A 16,796-nucleotide genomic window follows, 5' to 3' on the forward strand; every position below is an offset into this window, starting at 1 on the left:
TTTCCAGTCCTGTTTTTCAGATATTGACCTGCAGACTACCTGCATCAAAATGACCTGAGGGAACTCCCTGGTGGTGGAAGGATTAAGTGTCAGCACTATCACCGCTATGGCCTCAGTTTGATCCCAGACCAAGGGAGTTGACCCACACGGCGCAGCAGGCCTCTCCTGTCACCCCACTGCTCCTTCTCAGCAGTGGATTTCAATGGATCCACTGTTCTGCTCCCCCATTCTGTCTCTGGTGAATCCTCTCGCCTCCCGCGCCTCTGACCTACACCCCAATTCTTAGATACAATAAATAAATAAATAAATCCTTAGAAAGAATTAAAAAAGACCTCAAACTCTTGTTTAAATACAAATTGCTGGACCCATGTCTGAATCAAAAGATCTGACACCCTAGGGGTGATTCTGGCCCCCATGAGCTAATTCTGACTTTCTGGATTCACCTTAGCCTTCGTGAGCCTCTCTTCGTGAGAAAAAAGTTTTCTCCCCTTTTTGGATAACTCTGAAGCCCGGGCCACTTTGCTAACCTCTGAATTGTGCTGCACCCTGAGCACAGTGGTTCCCATACTTCCCTGATTTAAGGATTACCTGTAGAATTTTTTTCACATAACAATAGTTAATTTTACGTGTTCAAAGTCTCCTATACAAACATTAAACCAAGTGTGAGTTTTGATTCTGTGAGTCCAAATTCACAGTTATTGGTAAGAAGATAAAAGCAGGCTGTGATCCATGTGCATGGATGAAACCTAAACGCTCATGGCTCATCATAGTATAGTTTTAAAATGTCTCCACAGTCTAGAACCCAAAGTCACAGGGCTTTGAGGTCCTTCTGGATGTCCCACAGGGCATCTGCACTTTTCTTGAGTGGAGCAACCAGGGCAACCAGCTTCTGGTTGAAAACACTGATTAACCCAGGAGCATTCATGACACATGGAAGGCTCAGGAAGACTTCACTCCCAATGAGATACATCCTTCACCATAGTTGACACTGGATGAATCCTGCCTGGTTAGATTTTTGAACATGGATTAAGTGAGGTCATCACACTCAATCCAGTAGCTCAGTTGGTGTATCCTTTCAGCTTGATGACTTCAGAGGCACTCTGAACCACCATTTTACGCAGTTCCTTCCAATTTTCACTATCATTGTCTGTTCCCATTTCTGGCTTCAGTTCCTAGGCTCCACACAGTCACCACAGTCTTCCCAAATCCACTGAGTGCAGCTGCTGAGGTGAATGCCAAATTTTTCAGCCACAAGAGCGCAAAATCTAGCAGAATCCAGATTATACCCACTTTCAACAGCGTGGTACTTGGTTGAAGTGCATTAAGTCTCCAGGTTGGAGATCACAATGAGGTAATCAGGACTGTGCTTGACAACCTAAGGAATAATGAATTTGAAGGCAATGACTTTCCTTTGTACCATATTCAGAGAACTTTCTCCTTCTATTTAGGACTCCTGTAGTTACCACCATTATCTTAGAATCCATGGCACAGAGTGATCAGTCTCTCACTGACACAATTTTAGGCACCTAAAGAAATAAGCTCCTGTGCTGCAGATCTGTCATTTCTCCTTTCAATTTATCTTCCAACACATCCACAAAGACAAGTTCATCTGCCAGAGACTTTCCCAGAATGCTGATGGCACCTGTCATACCAACTTGTCCAACACCCACTATAGTGATCTTGTTGTTTGGAACCACTGCCTCCTCTTCTACAACTTGCACAGTTTTCCTCAAGAGCTGCCATTATACACTGGAGAGGGAACGCTCTCAAAAGACTCAGTAAAAGTTGTGCAAAAAAGACAATGTCCAGGGCTTCCCCGGTGGCGCAGCGGTTGAGCGCTGGGTTGCGAAGCTGCCTGCGGCCTGTGCGGCGCCGGTTCGATCCCCGGCTGCTCCCCGGCCACCGGAGGAGGGTCCCACATGGCACGCAGACCTCTCCTGCTGCCCGCTGCTCCCCTCAGCAGTGTACTTAGGTCCTTCTGCCTGCTCTGCTCCCCGCTCTGGCTCTGGTGAATTCTCTCACCCTCCCGTGCTTCTGACTGTACCCAGTGCATGTATAAACAAAAACAAACAAACAAACCAGCAAACAAATAAATAAAGCATGCCTCTATAAAAAAAAAAAAAAAAAAGACAATGTCCAAAACTTTGGGATTTTTAAGACTTCAAATTCCTAGGTCACACCACATCCAATTATATTAGAAAGTCTGGGGTGGAAATCAGGCATCTGTATCTCTAAGTTCTTCAGGTGAGTTTGGAAGCCACTGTCTTAGCTTTTGTCTTTAGCAGCTACAGATTAGAAAAATCTTAACTTAAAAATGATCTGTAGGAGTGAGGCCGTAACTATACTGATGTTAAATTAAGCTTTTAAACCCCCAGACAGATAGATGATTTCCTTTTTATTTTAACCCATTACGGAAATTTTTTCAACAGATTAAATTATCACTTCTTTTAAAATTATTTTTTAGAAAGGATGTAAGACTTGTAAAAATTGTTTCACAGTGAATACAACAAATATTGAATCATATCATAGTCATAAGTTTAGAGAAAAGTTCATTATTTCATTTGCATATTAATTTCGATGATTACATCTTGAGAAATATAAACATTGGAACAGCAATACAAAAGTCAATTTTACATATTTAAAAGCAATTTTAAATATTCTGTTAACTCCAAGCAATTTTTTTCTAAAGTTAGTTTTTAACATTACGCTTACATTTGCCATTCTTTCCCTAATTTGATTTTCTATCTCATTTCCCTGAAATGAAATCACTGACCTTTACTTATTCCATTGGCGTTGATTGTACGGTCTATTAGCAGCACTTGATAAAAGCTAAAGGCTGACAATGAAAAAATTTTTAAATCTTTATTCTTTCAACTAAGATAAGCTAGTCAACCACAACACACCATTATGAACCATTCGATTTCAACCTGAACTAAGTAATGCAAAATATGGCCATGTATTTCAATGTGTAACATAAAAGCCAAAAGTGCCACAAACTGTATAATAATGTTATCCCAAAAAGGTGAAACACCTTTCAAAATTATATTAAGTACTTGGAAGCTTAATATTTTAAATACTTTTGCAGAACTTTCAACATACAAAAACACATTTCACTAAAACTTGCAAGCCACATGAAAACTGCCAGTGCACTTTTTATAAAAATTAATATCACTATAACCAAAAAGTTTTATTCATCTTAAGTGTTTTTTGAAATAATTTCTTTGATTTTTGAGTGTTCAAAAAATGTCTTTAATCTTTTATTAAAGACGAAAGTGAGGGCCTCCCTGGTGGCGCAAGGGGTTAAGCACCACACAATGAGGCAATCCGCAACCTCTGCAGCACAAGTTCGATCCACAGCCGGCCAAGGAGCAACCCACAGGGTGCAGCGGACCTCTCCTGCCTCACCCGCTGCTCCCCTCAGCAGTGTATTTCAGTCAGTCTGCCTGTTCTGTTCCCCACTCTGTCTCTGGTGAATCCTCTCACCCCCCGCATCTCTGGCCTGTACCCCAGCTCTTGTATGCAAAAATAAATAAATCTTTCTTTCAAAACAATAAAATAAAATCAACTTTCTTGAAAAAAAAAGATGAAAGTGGTTATCTTTGATAAAATCAAAAAAATACAATCATCTAAACTAAAGCGTAAACTTCAGCCTCAATAAACATATTTCCAGTATGACTTCTAGAGGAATCATCCTGAAATATAAGGCAAAACAGTAGGATGTGCTTAAATAAGGCAGCTACTTTTACATCTGGGGAAAAAAAACTTTGTATTTTGGATAAATTCCAAAATTTTGTGCAGAATGTAATCCCACAAGTCAATATCCAATGTCATATGTCATCTGTGAACAACAGACAATATTTATATTTGTTAAATTCAACTGGGTGTTCAAAGTATACACAAAATATAATATACAGTGCTTAAAACACCCTCACAGAAACCAAGTTACTAAATTAATACTAAGAATTGCTTTATAACTAGAACAGGAAAGTATGATGATAAATGTTGGGTCAAGATGAGAAAAGTTTATAAGCTTACTTTTAGCGTGCTCAACGTAATAAAAAAAAGGAAAGATAAACACAGAGAAGAATTGGAGAAACTTGAAATTCAGTAAGTCAATAAATTAGTAAGTAAGCAGTACCTCACTTGAGCTATAGCCTACACAACCACGAGAAGTGTCACTACCGTTACAGGGCAAAGCACATTCAGTACTTGGAAGCAAAAGGTACACCAGAGCAAGGTTGGAAAAATATGCTTAGTGGGGAGACTACTTGGTAGGGTAATTCTATCTACAAAAGGCTCTGGTCTATATTTGTATTCCATTTCTAAACATTAGAATTGATTTGCGGTGTACAAACTCAAACTCCCTTCACCATTTAATCACTAACTCCTGACACAAAAACAAAAAACAATTTAAACATATTGATTCAAGGTAGACCACACTCATGAATCATAAAAATAAAAAGAACAAGCAAAATTAACAAGTGCATGAGACAATACTCAGCATCACTTATGAGCAAAATGAACTACAATGGCTACAGTCACAAAGACAGATGAGGGAAAAAATGGAACCCTCATAACTTCCTGGTGGGAATGCTAAATGCTGCAGTCATTTTGGAAAATAGTTTATCAGTTTTCTTAAAAGCTAAGCCTCAATTAACCATATGACCTTACAATCCCAGTCATTGAAATCTGCCAAGAAAAAACAAAAATATATCCACACATATAATGAATGATAAAAAATGTGTAAAGCTATAAAATGGAATGTTACAATGAAAAAAAGACAAAATATATATGCTACAACATAGAAAAACATTAAAAACATCATGCCAGGTGAAAGAAGCCAGAACAAATAATTACATATTATATGATGCTACTTATATGGAATTTCCAAAGAAGAAAAATTTATAAAAACAGAAACGAGATCAGGCTCAGGAGTAAGACTGACTTCAAGCATGCTCAAGGGAATTTAGGATTTAAATGAAAATGGTTTCGGATGATGGTTTCACAGTACTATAAATTCACTGAATATCAGTATATGGTACATTTACAATGTGTGAACTTTACAGTATGTATATATCAATTAAAAAGAACTTAGAAAGCTACTAAACAATGATAACTGACTATTTTCAATACCTTCTGACAACTATCAACTGCCAGGCTTTTATTTCAGGAGTAATTCTAAGAGCAAATAAGAGACTGAAACGTACCTTATCTTGCATTACATCTACAGGCAACACTTCATTCAACCAACAATTATCAAAGACTTACTAGAAGCAAGATACTACATATTGCTCTCCTTTGTTAAATGAACATCACTAGCAGATACAGAAGAAAAACTCCCATAACTCTAAATCACCTTCTTTCTCTGTTTTAAGTAATACAAAGGGAACAAAAAATATAAGCATTTGGATTTATTTCTTTAGCATTTGGGTTTATTAGGAAAAGAAGTACAATTTACAAGGCACAACAATAAGACCCCTAAAAACACCATGTCCTAAAAGAGCTTACATTCTGTTAAACAAACTCTAAAAGCAAGAAGTATATATAAAAAAAAAACAATGCTTAGTATATTATGAATTCCTTATCACAATCATTCAGGTAATAAAGACAATACCAACACTATTCTGGTCTGTTCCATCTTAATGCAGTACAGTACTGCTGGACAAGACTCTGCTATTCATTTCCATGGCATAAAAAACCACTGCAATAATGAAGTTAGAAATTAGTTCCAGGTCTATATATAATCCCTTAAAAATAAAGAAAATTTCTATCACCTGCTTTATAACTAAAAAGCCTAAAACTCTTTTAGAGAGTATTTTTTAGAGAATAAAAGACATTAAACATTTAACACCATAACAAAAAAGTATAGACTTTAGGTATCTGAAAAAACACCTTCCCTATCAAAATCCAAAATGAAGCAACAAATCATAAAGTCATTCTTGGACTTAGAAATACTTCCAGAAAGATTATCAACAATGAACCAAAACCAAACCTCAGCATCTCCTTTTTGACAAAGAGAGAAAGAGTTGTTTGGGACACTCAACTGTAGAATTTGCCCAAAGAGAATGTCTATAATTTAATCATAATTAAAGGTGGCTGGGGTGAGTACAGCTGAGAGGAAAAGAGAATGATTCCAATCAAGAATAAAGTGAGAAAAAGCTGTTTTAGTAGAACCCCAAATGCCATCATGATTTCATATCAATTTAGGTATTAAGCTCCGTATGACAATGAAAAATGGCAGATTTTGTGTTTTTTACCAAAAGCTGTAAGTTGCTCTTAATCATCCACATGTTTTTCACCAGTATCCCTTTTTTTTTTTTAAACATTTATTTATTGATTGATACAAGCACTGGGTACAGTCAGAAGCACAGGCGTGGGTGAGAGAATCAACCAGAGCCAGAGCGGGGAACAGAACAGGCAGAACGACGAAATACACTGCTGAGGGGAGCAGGGGGCAGCAGGAGAGGTCTGTCGCGCCATGTGGGACCCTTGCTGGTGGCCGGGGAACAAATGGTGCTGCAGAGGCTGCAGGCAGCTTCGCAACCTAGCGCTCAACTGCTGCGCCACCAGGGGAGGCCCCACCAGTATCCCTTTATCACTAACTGAGCATATATAATTTTTGAATGTCAGCACAAAATAAGATTTAAATATAGTAATAGAGTATATTTTTTTAGACAAACTCAAGAGGCCCAAATGGAGACCAAATCTATCATCAATAGTCTCTCTCTCCCCCACCCCCAAATGCCACTCTCCAAATAGAAAGCAATGGTAAGAACAGAGATATAAACAGAGGTTCCCAATTAAACAATTTGGAAACTCTTAATATATAAACAAATCTTAAGAAAATCTTTGAACCCCCATGCTATTCTTTTTTTTTTTTTTGAAAGATTTATTTATTTATACAAGCGCTGGGTACAGTCAGAAGCACGGGAGGGTGAGAGAATTCACCAGAGCCAGAGCGGAGAGCAGAACAGGCAGACTGACGAAATACACTGCTGAGGGGAGCAGTGGGCGTGGCAGGAGAGGTCTGCGCACCATGTGGGGGACCCTTGCTGGTGGCCAGAGATCGAACCGGCGCTGCAGAGGCTGTGGGCAGCTTCACAGCCCAACGCTCAACCACTGTGCCACCAGGGAGCCCCCCCCCCACCATGCTATTCTTTCCATCAGATTTCTAAATGGAATAAAAGTTAACACTAAAAGTAAAACCATTACAGAGAGTATTAAAAGAGAACCTCCTTGCTGGCCTAGGAGTTAAGTTTCAACAATATCACCCCTATGCCTGAGATCCATCCCCAGCCAGGGAGGTGACCCACACGGACCAGCAGACCTCTCATGTCTCCCCGCTGCTCCCCCGCAGCAATGGATTTCAGTAGATCTGCCTGTTCTGCTCCCCACTCAGGTGAATCCTCTCACCACCCCCCTGCACCTCTGGCTACACCCCAGTTCCTCTATGCATAAATAATCTTTAAAAAAAAAATAAAGTACTAAAAGTCAGGCATACAACATTATAATCTCAGTAATAAAGAATGTCCTACGACATCCAAGCCAGAAATCACTCTACAGTGAGAAGAGTGATAAATCTACCTGCATAAAAACTTCTATTATTCATGTAACATAAAAAAATGACAAAGCATGAGGAGAGTATAATTTTCTTTTTTAGTCTTTTTTTTTCTGATTTTTATACCAAAATGTTAAAGTGGTTATCTCTATGGAGAGAGATTATAGATTAAGAATCACTTGCATTTAAACTATTCTGTTTCCTAAATTTTCCACATTAAGAACATATTAATTTTATAAATTAAAAAATGGCAAATCTTTATTCATTCAAACAACTAAAGATTTAATATAGTCACCAAGGTGGTAGAAATACAATAAAAGTCCATCTATCACTAAACTGATTTTCAACAAAGGCACCAAGCAATCATCCAATTAGGAAAGGACAGAACTTTTTTTAATTGCTGCTTGTGACTACAGTTAGCAATGCTGACTGAGACACTGAGAGTTGCTAAGAAAAGCAAATTCTCAAATGTTCTTACCATAATAACTGAAAGTTAAATGTGAGGTGAACCTTATTGTGGCAAACACTCGGCGATATATACATGTATCAATTTATCAATTATATTCCTTAAATGAGTATGTTCCATGTCAATCAGCCTCAATAAAGCTGGGAGGAGGGGAGCATGATTTGATGTTGCACATCCAGGCCAGCTACAGGATATGGGGAATGTAGGCAAAAATAAAACCTTGACCCTTAATTCACATCACACACTAAAATTGGCTTAACATGTACCCTTGACCTAAATGTAAAAGTTAAACTATAAAGCTTCTAGGAAAAAAGAGAGAGAGAGAGAGAGAGAGAGAGAGAGAGAGAGAGAATATGCTTTTTGACATGGGAATAGGTGTCTTAGGCAGAAAAAGCAACTAAAAACTGATTAAAGGGCCTTCCCTGGTGGCACAGCAGTTGAGTGCTGGACTGCGAAGCTGCCCGCAGCCTCTGCAGCGCCAGTTCGATCCCCGGCCACCAGCGAGGGTCTCACATGGCGCGACAGACCTCTCCTGCCGCCCGCTGCTCCCCTCAGCAGTGTATTTCATCAGTCTGCCTGTTCTGTTCTCCGCTCTGACTCTGGTGAATTCTCTCACCCTACCGCGCTTCTGACTGTACCCAGTGCTTGTATAAATAAATAAATCAATCTTTAAAAAAAAAAAAGAATCTCAAAAAATAAAAAAAATTGATTAAAAAATAAACAAGTAATTTTTTTAAACAGTAACAGATTAGCAGAAAATATTTTCAAATATATTTGACAAAGAAATGATTATCTAGACAATATAAAGAACCTGTACAATTCAACATTAGAAATAAACAAATAAAAAATAAACCAAATTTTTTTAAATGAGCAAAAAATGTGAAGATACTTCACAAAGAAGTACACAAATGGCCAGTAAGTGCAAGAAAGAGTACATCATTTGTCATAGGGAAGTGCAAATAAAATCCCAGTGAGATACCACTACCCTCCCACAGAATGGCTAAAATCTGAAAACTAAATATTGGGAAGCAATTAAAACTTACACTGTTGGTGGCAGTAAAAAAATGCTATGACCTCTTTGGGAAAAGATCTGGCAGTTTCTTAAGAACTAAACATACATATCCATCCTATGACCTAGCAATTTCCACTACAAAATATTTACCTAAGAGAAATGAAAACATGTCCTCACGAATACAATACAAGATTGTTCATAGCAAGCGTTATTAAGAGCCAAAGTATATAATACATAGCAGCCAAAACTGCAAACAACCCAGGTATCCATCAACAGACGACTAACAAACTGTGGCTTATACATGCCTAGAATATATTACTCAGCATTAAAAAAAGGGAAAAAACTACTGATACACACAATTGCAAGGATCAACCTCAAAAACTATGCTGACACTGAAACATACAACGCAGTATTAGTCCTTAAAAAAAACTATGCTGAGCCAAAGAAGTTGGATACAAGAGTACCTGCTATAGTAAGATTCCACTTACATGAAATCTTCTAGGAGAGGCAAAAGTAGTTTTCAGCACCAAAATAAAAAATCAGGCATGTGATTGACTCTAAAGGAATGATGTGTGGAATTAGCCGAAAAAGCAATCAAGGGAGATTTCTGGGTTAACAGCAGTATTTTATATTTTGATAAGAATTTGCATTATATAGGTGTGTGCATTTGTCGAAGCTCAGTAAATTCGAGATACTCAAGATTTATGTCTTAAAAAACTAAGCAAATACTGAACTCCAGTTAATTAAATGCATGCTGTAGTGTTTAAAGAAGCATACTATTATCTGCAACTTTATATAAATCAAAAACTGTTAATTCTTTAACCTCACTATATTTTGAAATTCTCTATTAAAAAAATGTTGGGGGGGTGGTATTTAAATGTTACCCATTTCCTTGTTGGGATAATTTTAAGTATATCTTAAAACCCAACAATTCTACTTGTAGCCTAGATAAACTTTCCTTGTGCTCCGGAAATGTTCACAGCAACACTTCCCATAATAGAGAAAAAAAAAAAAAAAAAAAAGTAAAACAATTGAAAAATCCATCAAGTAGACTGAAGCAAGAGATTGTGGTTTAAATATTAATTAAAAAAGGTAAGTCACAAAATATATAAATGTTAACACTTTATATAGTTAAAAGAACAAGTAAAACTAAACACTAGGGATAATACAAATGGGTAGACTACGAAATAAAACAAGGAGTAATAATAAAAGTTTTCAGGATAACAGAGGGACAATGCGGGAAAACTGAATTAAGCAGTGGCAGAGAGGTGACTTCAACAGACTGGTATTCTAGTTATTAATTCAAGCAGTGATTTCATGAATGTTTCTATGCTTATAATTCACTTTTGCATACTATAATCTCTTAATGTTTAGTATATTCTGGAATTCAAAATGAGAGAAGAGGGCTGTCTCCTCAGGACACTCAAAAAACTTAGGCTCTAAGATAATTATACACAATATTTACAACTATTTGAGATATATGTAAGTCTACAGTTCCTTACTTAAATCTACACTGGTCTTACCTTGAGACAGAATGTTTCCAAATGCAGAATGTTTTGGATTTTAGAAGGGTAATAAAGTACATATACCATATATAGTAAAGTCATAAAAACCCTCTTGGGTATCTGAGGCAGCATCCTGAAAGCAAATAAAGTAATACATTTCTCCACAGAAAAATATTACTATCTACACCAAAAGGGGTCAAACTGACTAGATTCTAACATCAGATCATGTTGAACTTTATCAATAAAGTTGTACCAAAACCTTGGTTTTCAGAGTTCTTTCTGTATCAGAATTGTAGCTAAAGGGTGGTGGATTTGTATTTTCTTTTTCTTTTTTTTTTTTTTTTTATGGAGGCATGTTTTTACTTATTTATTTGTTTGTTTGTTCGTTTTTTTTTGTTGTTGTTGTTTATACATGCACTGGGCACAGTCAGAAGCGAGGGAGGGTGAGAGAATTCACCAGAGCCAGAGCGGGGAGCAGAGCAGGCAGAAGGACTGAAGGACACTGCTGAGGGGAGCAGCGGGCGGCAGGAGAGGTCTGCGCGCCATGCGGGACCCTTCTCTGGTGGCCGGGGAGCAGCCGGGGATCGAACCGGTGCCGCAGAGGCTTCGGGCAGCTTCGCAACCCAGCGCTCAACCGCTGCACCACCGGGGAGGCCCCTGGATTTGTATTTTCAATGAGGTTCAAGTTCATCTAAATAGTAGGTTCCTGACATTGTGTAACCCTCTCTAACTCATTTTCTTTAAATATTTCCAGACCAAAATGCAGGTTTTAGGGCTTCCCAGGTGGCACAAGGGGTTAAGACACAACCTATGACACTATCCGCAGCCAGTGCAGCACAGAGTTTGATCACTGGCCAGGGAGCTACCCACATGGCACAGCAGACCTCTCCTGCCTCGCCCACTGCTCCCCTCAGCAGTGGATTTCAGTCAGCCTGCCTGTTCTGCTCCCCACTCTGTCTCTGGTGAATCCTCTCACCCCCCACACCTCTGGCCTGTACCCAGTTCTTGTATGCATAAATAATCTTTAAAAAAAAAAAATGCAGGTTTTATTTAAAGTAATCCTATTTATGCCATAAATATTCAAGCACGCCGAAAAAGCATGTGTGATGTTATTTTTTCAATATTTATTCTATTTCATTTTTATGTCTTTATAATATTCACACTTATTACACAGTGGGAAAAACATATATACTATTTTGTTTTAATCAGGCAAGTAACCAGCACCAAACTGAAAGAGGCTAAAGCACTGGTTAAGTATTGTCATAAAGGGCCTCCCCGGTGGCACAGCGGTTGCGCACTGGGCTGCAAAGCTGCGCGCGGCCTCTGCAGCGCCCGTTTGATCCCCAGCAGCTCCCCGGCCACCAGAGGAGGGTCCCATGTGGCGTGCAGACCCGCTGCTCCCCTCAGCAGTGTATTTCGGTCCTTCTGCCTGCTCTGCTCCCCGCTCTGGTGAATTCCCTCACCCTGCGGCGCTTCTGACTGTACCCGGTGCTTGTATAAATAAATAAATAAATCTTAAAAAAAAAAAAATTCTAGAAACCACAGTTTAAAAAAAAAAAACTATTGTCATAAAGTTCACAGGTATAGAAAATCAATCAATAAAACACTTTCGCATTCTAAGTCATTTTACATCATAAATTTTTAATCACCTTTCTCCATCAACCTGAATCCCACAGGTTATTGTAAGCATTTACTCTTTAAAAAGCAAAGACTAAAAACCCTAAAGCACAAACCTTCAGAAAGATACGAAAATACAATTCTTTTGACCATAATATTCAGCAGGAGAAGTTGAATCTTGACAAAGCCTTCGGGCTGACCCAAAGCTTCAATCGCTGCAAAGACTTACCATGGAAGGCCCTCCCTACCCCCAACAAAGGATTACAGAAGCAAACCTCTCTCAAAACTCTATTTTTAAATAATACCAAAGCACTCACAATCTGCAACCACAAAAGAAATATATTATCTTCAGACTAATTTAAGGATCTACTTAAAGCAAGAAGCCTCTGCAGAGAAAAAAGACAATAAAGTCTATACTGTTACAGTCTTGGAATCCAGCTGTCGGTGCCAGATTTCTACCATTTTTCTGACAGCAAATTCAAAAGATAATGCTGCACATTCAAATTATATGGCAAGAAACAGTGGCCAGTAAAACCACTTTCCTTTTCAAAGAAAGTTTAAAGTAATTAACTAAAAATATGCTTAGCCCATAGAAATAAGCTAAATTTAATGAGCACTACACTGCACCAAGCACTGAGCTAAGGAAGCACTGTACATGTTGTCTCATAAAACATTTTTTTATACAAATGTATTTTTTGCCATCTAGACCTAATCTTCTAGAAAATAACTAAACAGTAATTCCTGGTGTATTCCATCTTCTTACTTCTGTCATCTTAGGCAGTAGACCAACTTTAAATGGGTCTTTCTGAGCGCCTCAACGAAGCAGTAAGATGCAAGACTGTTTTTATAAGACTAAGTTTTCTCTGTAAAGGAATATTTTCTACAGTAAAGCTAAAATTAAAATGCCATCGGCAGTAAGACAATGACCGACTGTGACATGCAGGCTAAATGATAAGGTTTCAAATCTTTAAAGTGATGCCAGTCATTATTTCATCAGTATTTCAGGAAATATGTTTTTCTAACACTCTGAAAGATTAACTCACAGCGTTTCCATTTTCCATCCATGGAAAGATGGGAAAGTTCTGGTGATGGCTGCACAAGAACGCAAAAATTAATGCCATTGAACTGGACACTTAAAAATGGTTTCAAAAGTGAATTTCATATTATAGGGATAGTACCACAACAAAAAATAGTTCATTCTAATATATGTAGTAAATTATAAGTACATGTACTTTAAAACTAGTTAAGGCTTTGTTTCACCTCGTCAATTTGCAGTAGAAGCACCTGCAATCTCGCTCTAAAGAAAAGACTTAAGGTGCAATTAGTAATATTTACTGCAACTCAGAACCGCTTTATTTAATCAACTAAAATCTTCACAAAAGTCGGTCCACTTGGCAACATCTGATATCAACTCTCATACCAGGAACACATCACTCTAAGAAAAGTACAAAGTGTCTTCACTGTATTAGCCACTCAATAAATGAAAGGATCAAATTGTTTACTGAGCACCTGCCAAGTTTCATTTTTAAACCCAGCCTTCCTCTTAATTTCGGGAATACTTTAATCAAACAGAAGGTGTGGCCACGCTGCACGTATATACACATTGAGGGTCAAGTTCAGAAGCCCCTCAATAGCCATGACCGACCTTACTGGAGACCCACGAGACGAAAGTGTGAACCATGTCCCCGTACCCCGACCAGGACCCGACGAAGCCCCGAGAGCTGCTGCTCTATTTTTAACTGAACTCTCTGGCCGTAGGTCAGAGTCTCGCTAGCAAAATACCAAAGTGAAAATGCCGGGAGGGAAGCCAGTCTCCGCGCCAGCCCAGCAGCTCAGCCCCGCGCGCGGCCGCCCCACCCCAGCGGCAGGCTCCGGGACTCGGGGCGTCCCGCCTCCGACACCCCCCCGCCGCCCCGAGCAGCCCCCGCCGCCGCCCCCCGCGCCTCCGGGACGCGCCCGCGCCTCGGCCTCGCAGTCAGTTCCTGCCCTTTGGCCGAACCGAGTCACCGCGCCGCGATCCCGAGCCTCAGAGCAGCCCCACGGCAGAGCCGGGCGGCCCGGAGAGGGAGGAGACGCCGCGCCCGCAGCGCACCCGCCGGGCGCCTCCAGCGGGCGCAGCAGGGCCGACCGCGGCGGGGCCGTCCGGGGCCCGCGACGCCCGCTCCGGCGCAGCCCGCGGGGGGCACCCCCGGGGCCGCCTCCGCGCCCCCAGCCGGAGCCCCGCGCCCTCCGCTCCCACGGGGCGTCCCGACCCTCATCCAGCCGCTGTCCGCGCAGCGCACGCGCCCGCCCCGACAAAACAAGCCCGCGCGGCGCTCGGGAACCCGTCTCGTTTCCAAAACGGTCTCGTTTCCAAAAGGCCGCCGACGAGCAGCCCTTCCGCGGCGGTTAGCGCGGGTTGCAAAGGTCGCGGAGGCCCGAGCCGCGACGGGCGCGGCGCCCCCTCCCCGCCCACGGCCCCGGCGCCCCCGCCGCAGCCCCCCGAGGCGCCCGTGCAGAGACGAGAGCGCCCCCGACCCTCCCAACCCCGAGCGGGAAACTCCGCGCGCGTCCGGACCGCAGACCCGGGGCGCGGGCGGCTCCTGGTCACGCGCCCCAGGTGGGGCTCCGGGAGGGGCCGCTCGGGGTCCTCCCCGGGCCCCGCGTCCCCCGGCAGGACACGCGCGGGGCGCGTCCGGGGCTCGGAGCGCGGCCCCCGCCTCCCGGGCCGGGGGAGGCGGGCCGGGGAGGGGGCCTCCTCCCGGCGCTCCGGGAAGGGGCGCCCGGATCGGCTCCGGCCCGGGGCCCGGCGGCGGAGGGCGGGTCGCGCGGACCCCGCGCGCGGGGCTGCCGGAAGCCGCGAGCGGGCGCCGCGGCCGGGCGGGCCGGCGGGGCAGGTCCCGGGGGCGCGGGCGCGGCACCTACCAGCAGGCTCTCCACGTTGATGGGCGAGCGCGGGTCGCGGATCAGCGCCTCCAGCTTCCTCTGGCGGCTCGCGCCCGCCCCGTCCCCCGGCGCGGCCTCGGGGGCGCCGGGCATCTTCCCCGCCGGCGCGGGCCGGCTCATGCCGCCGCCCGGGCCGCGCTCCGCTGCGCGCTCCGGCCCGGCCGCCGCGAGGCCTAGCGCCGCCCCAGAGCCGCGGCCCGGGCGGGGCTCGGCCCGGGCCCACCGCCCGCCTCCCGCGGCGGCCGCGGGGCTCCACGCGGGCCCCGGGCCTGGGGCGGTCCGGGGCCGCCGGCCGGCCGCGAGCGGCGAGGCGCCGCCGGTCCCCGCCCCTCAGGCCGGTCCGCGCCGCCGGGGGCGCCGACCGCCGCGAGCTCCCTCAGGACTCGGGCGGGAGCGGGACGGGGCGCCGCCACCCCGGCGCGGGGCAGGGCCGCCCCGCCCTCTGGGGCCCCGGGAGGCCGCAGCCCAGGCCGGGCCGCTACGGCCGCCGCCGGCCGGCTCCCATGCTCGCCCGCCGCCGCCCGCGCCCCGCCGCCGCCCGCGCCCTCACACTCCGCGCGGCGCCCGTGCCCGGCCGCGCGCCGCCGCTACCCACAAGCCCCTCCGCGCGCCGCCGCGAGCGCGCCGCCGCCGGCCCCGCCCCCGCCGCCAGCCCCGCCCCGCGCCCCGCCGCACGCCCCGCCCCCACGCCCCGCCCCGCCCCCGCGCCCCCGGCCGGCCCCTCCCCCTCTCCACCTTTTTTTAAATTTATTTATGTATTTATTTATACATTTTTCGCGTTTCCTCTTGTCTGCTCCGCGGCGCCCTTCTCCTTTCTGAGCCTCCTTCGCGCCCGCCCCCGCCCCGGGAGTCCTCGGGTGCGCGGCCCCCGCGGGGGGAGGGAAGGGGGCGCCCCCGCGCCCCCCCAGACCCGGCCGGGCGGCGACCCGCGGACTCGGAGGCGGCCCGCCCGCGCCCCCCGCCCCCGGGCCCCCCGCCCCAAGCCCCCCGCCGGGAGGGGGAGTGAGGGGAGGGGAGAGGGGAGTGGGGGGAGGGGGGAGTGGGGAGGGGGGGGAGGGGCCGCCCCCCCGCGGGCCCTGACTCAGGGCGCAGCTATGCGGCCTCGGGCCTCCCGGCGACCGGCGGCCGCTGCCCGCGCCTGCGGGGCTCCGCCCGGGCCCGGGGCCTGGGGGCCTCGAAGCCCCCGACTCTCCGGGGGGGCGCGCGGGGGGGCTGCGGGGGCCCCGCGCTCGGACCCCAGGCCCGGCGGGACGTCCCGGGCGCGCCCCAGCGGGGCCGGGGAACAAGGCGCGACAGAAAACGCTTCCGTCCGCGGAGCTGACGGGCCGCGCCTCCGGGGGCCGGGGGGGGGGGGGGGGGGGGGCGGGGCGGGCAGGGATGGGGGCCGCGCCTCTGGGGGCCGGGGGGGGCGGGGCGGGCAGGGATGGGGGCCGCGCCTCTGGGGGCCGGGGGGGGCCGGGGGGGCCGGGGGGGCCGGGGGGGCCGCGCCTCCGGGGGCCGGGGGGTTCGGGGGGGCAGGGATGGGGCCCGCGCCTCGGAGGGACTGGGGGGGCAGGGACGGGGGCCGCGCCTCTGGGGGCCGGGGGGGGTGCGGGGGCAGGGACGGCGCCCGGGAGCCCGCGCTCGGCGCGGTGACCCCACGCGGGGAAGCGCGTCTCCCAGGGCACGGCCGGGCAGCGGGGCGGCCTCGCGGACGCTGGCGGCCGGGCCGTC

At 45.9% G+C, this 16,796-nt stretch overlaps 1 protein-coding gene and 1 pseudogene across 2 annotated transcripts in view; both read right to left on the reverse strand.

The window, feature by feature from the left end:
• The window catches only part of ROCK2 (Rho associated coiled-coil containing protein kinase 2), a gene marked incomplete at both ends in the record, with an annotated part of 107,980 nt that extends 92,777 nt beyond the window's left edge, over window positions 1–15,203 (reverse strand). Inside the window, one exon of the mRNA XM_084234661.1 lies at window positions 15,063–15,203. Coding sequence (XP_084090787.1) covers window positions 15,063–15,203 — 141 coding nt within the window. The remainder of the gene's footprint in view (window positions 1–15,062) is intronic.
• Window positions 809–13,839, reverse strand: LOC311172195 (L-lactate dehydrogenase B chain-like; annotated as a pseudogene). Its single transcript has 2 exons — window positions 13,804–13,839; window positions 809–1,736 (listed from the first exon to the last, which is right to left on the reverse strand). The product of its transcript is annotated as an L-lactate dehydrogenase B chain-like (transcript).
• Window positions 15,204–16,796: the final 1,593 nt, after the last annotated feature.

This window comes from Talpa europaea, assembly GCF_964194135.1.
Source record: "Talpa europaea genome assembly, chromosome: 6".
Taxonomy (NCBI): Eukaryota; Metazoa; Chordata; class Mammalia; order Eulipotyphla; family Talpidae; genus Talpa; species Talpa europaea.